Here is a 1,734-nt window from a genome sequence, read left to right on the forward strand (position 1 = left end):
TATAGTCTACTTGTTGCCATAGCCTGAATAGAAAAGCCTGTCCCCTGCCAGCATTCTGCAATGAAGAACCTCTCTGTGTGGAAGCAGTGGTCTCTCTTCAGAGGTCTGACACGCCCCCTGCTAGGTCAAAGCCAGAGCAGGGTAAATAAGCCTTGCTGATTGCAGAGTTATGAGTCTGACTCAGTGGGGGGCCTCTGAAGAGGTCCAACACGCCCCCTACTGAGTCAGACTCATAACTCTGCAATCATCAAGGCTTATTTACCCTGCTCTGGCTTTGACCTAGCAGGGGGCGTGTCAGACCTCTGAAGAGAGACCACTGCTTCCAGACAGAGAGGTTGCCTCCAATCAAAGAGAAGAGGGCCTTCACTGCAGCATGCTAGCAGGGGAAAATATTTTCTACTCAGGCTATGGCTACAAGTAGACTATGATGGCTTGGGGTTCATTTTATTTTAACTATTTTTTACAATTTCCTATGCAAGCACACACAAACTCTTAGTTTTACAAATACACATTTAATACAAGATAAAGGAATCCCAGAGCAGTAGGGCTTAGCTCAAGGGCCAGCATAGCAGAGAAGTTTGCTTGGCAGAGAAGTTTGCTTTGAGGCTCCATTTGTCTGATTGAAACCTCAGACTGAGCTGTCTAATAGGGGTGGAGTCACTCCTCTGATGACTCGTTGGAGTCCCACAAGAAACGTGCTTCTCTCACCACAGAAAAATAAGATATAATACTAATGGTGTGGAAAAGAGACTAGAACTTCTGCTAAATATATATTTTTTAGATTTCTTTGTAGTCCTGGCCATAAAAGACAAAGAAAGAAAACACATATAAAACCACTGTAACCAAATCTCAAGCCCCCGACCTGGGGAGCCGATATGGATGGGGGCTCCATGACATTGCTTCATAGGGTGCGTCACTATTGCTGCTGCGTCCAGTTTGTCCTGAGGAATTGGCCGCATGGTGACCACCAGACTGCAGGAGAATTTGCCCACCCCGTGGCAGGGGACAGCCGTCTGCAGAAGAGAAACTGCATATCAAAAGATGGCGGAAACTCAATAAGAGATCATCACTCGCACGTGCTTAGAGCCATGTGATCAGTAAATACGGCCCCGTCTAGAAACCTCGGCCTCTTACCTTGTACATGCTCACATTACGCCCCTGCTCCACGTTCCTCACAGGCACCCCGAGTTTTTGCACAGCGCTTTCGAAAGAGAAGCTGCAGCCCAGATAAAAGGTCACCATGTCCTTCAGCGACTCTGAGTAGTTCTCAAGGCTGGAGTGACTTCCTGCGAAGGTGCCATTTTCATACCTCCGATACAGGAGGCAGTCTGTCCTACAACAAAAACCAGCAAGCTTCAAAAAAAATGACTGGTTACAACAGGGGCGTCCTGAGGCTGGGTGACACCCGGAGCGGTAACCGAGTGGCACCCCGCCGAGACGTCACTGCGCATGCGCGTGACCACGCGCGTGCGCGATGACGTCTTCGCTCACGCGCGGCAGTATTTTGATACCTGCCGGCGGCCATCTTGGTGATGGACGCCGTCAGAGAGAGGAGGGGACAGTCACCCGGCGGGATAAGGTATGCCGCCGGGTCCCCTCCTCTCTCCTGATACTGTCGGGCGTTCGGCCCATGACCGAGCGCCCGACTTTTCAGAGGGGGTGACACAAAAATGACTGTGAGTCATTTTGGTGTCACCCCTCCAATGGTGTCACCCGGGTGCGGGCCGCACCCCC

General features: G+C 50.8%; 1 protein-coding gene across 2 annotated transcripts in view; it reads right to left on the reverse strand.

Annotated features, from left to right (window-relative positions):
- CUNH14orf159 (chromosome unknown C14orf159 homolog) overlaps positions 1–1,734 on the reverse strand; it is a 21,984-nt gene that overhangs the window by 10,471 nt on the left and 9,779 nt on the right. For both annotated transcript variants that reach the window (XM_018558527.1, XM_018558526.1), the window contains exons 4-5: positions 1,135–1,333; positions 863–1,013 (exon numbers count right to left, since the gene is read on the reverse strand). In XM_018558527.1, coding sequence (XP_018414029.1) covers positions 863–1,013; positions 1,135–1,333 — 350 coding nt within the window. The remainder of the gene's footprint in view (positions 1–862; positions 1,014–1,134; positions 1,334–1,734) is intronic.

This window comes from Nanorana parkeri, unplaced genomic scaffold (genome assembly GCF_000935625.1).
Source record: "Nanorana parkeri isolate BGI_ZX_2015 unplaced genomic scaffold, ASM93562v1 scaffold344, whole genome shotgun sequence".
In the NCBI taxonomy this organism is placed as follows: Eukaryota; Metazoa; Chordata; class Amphibia; order Anura; family Dicroglossidae; genus Nanorana; species Nanorana parkeri.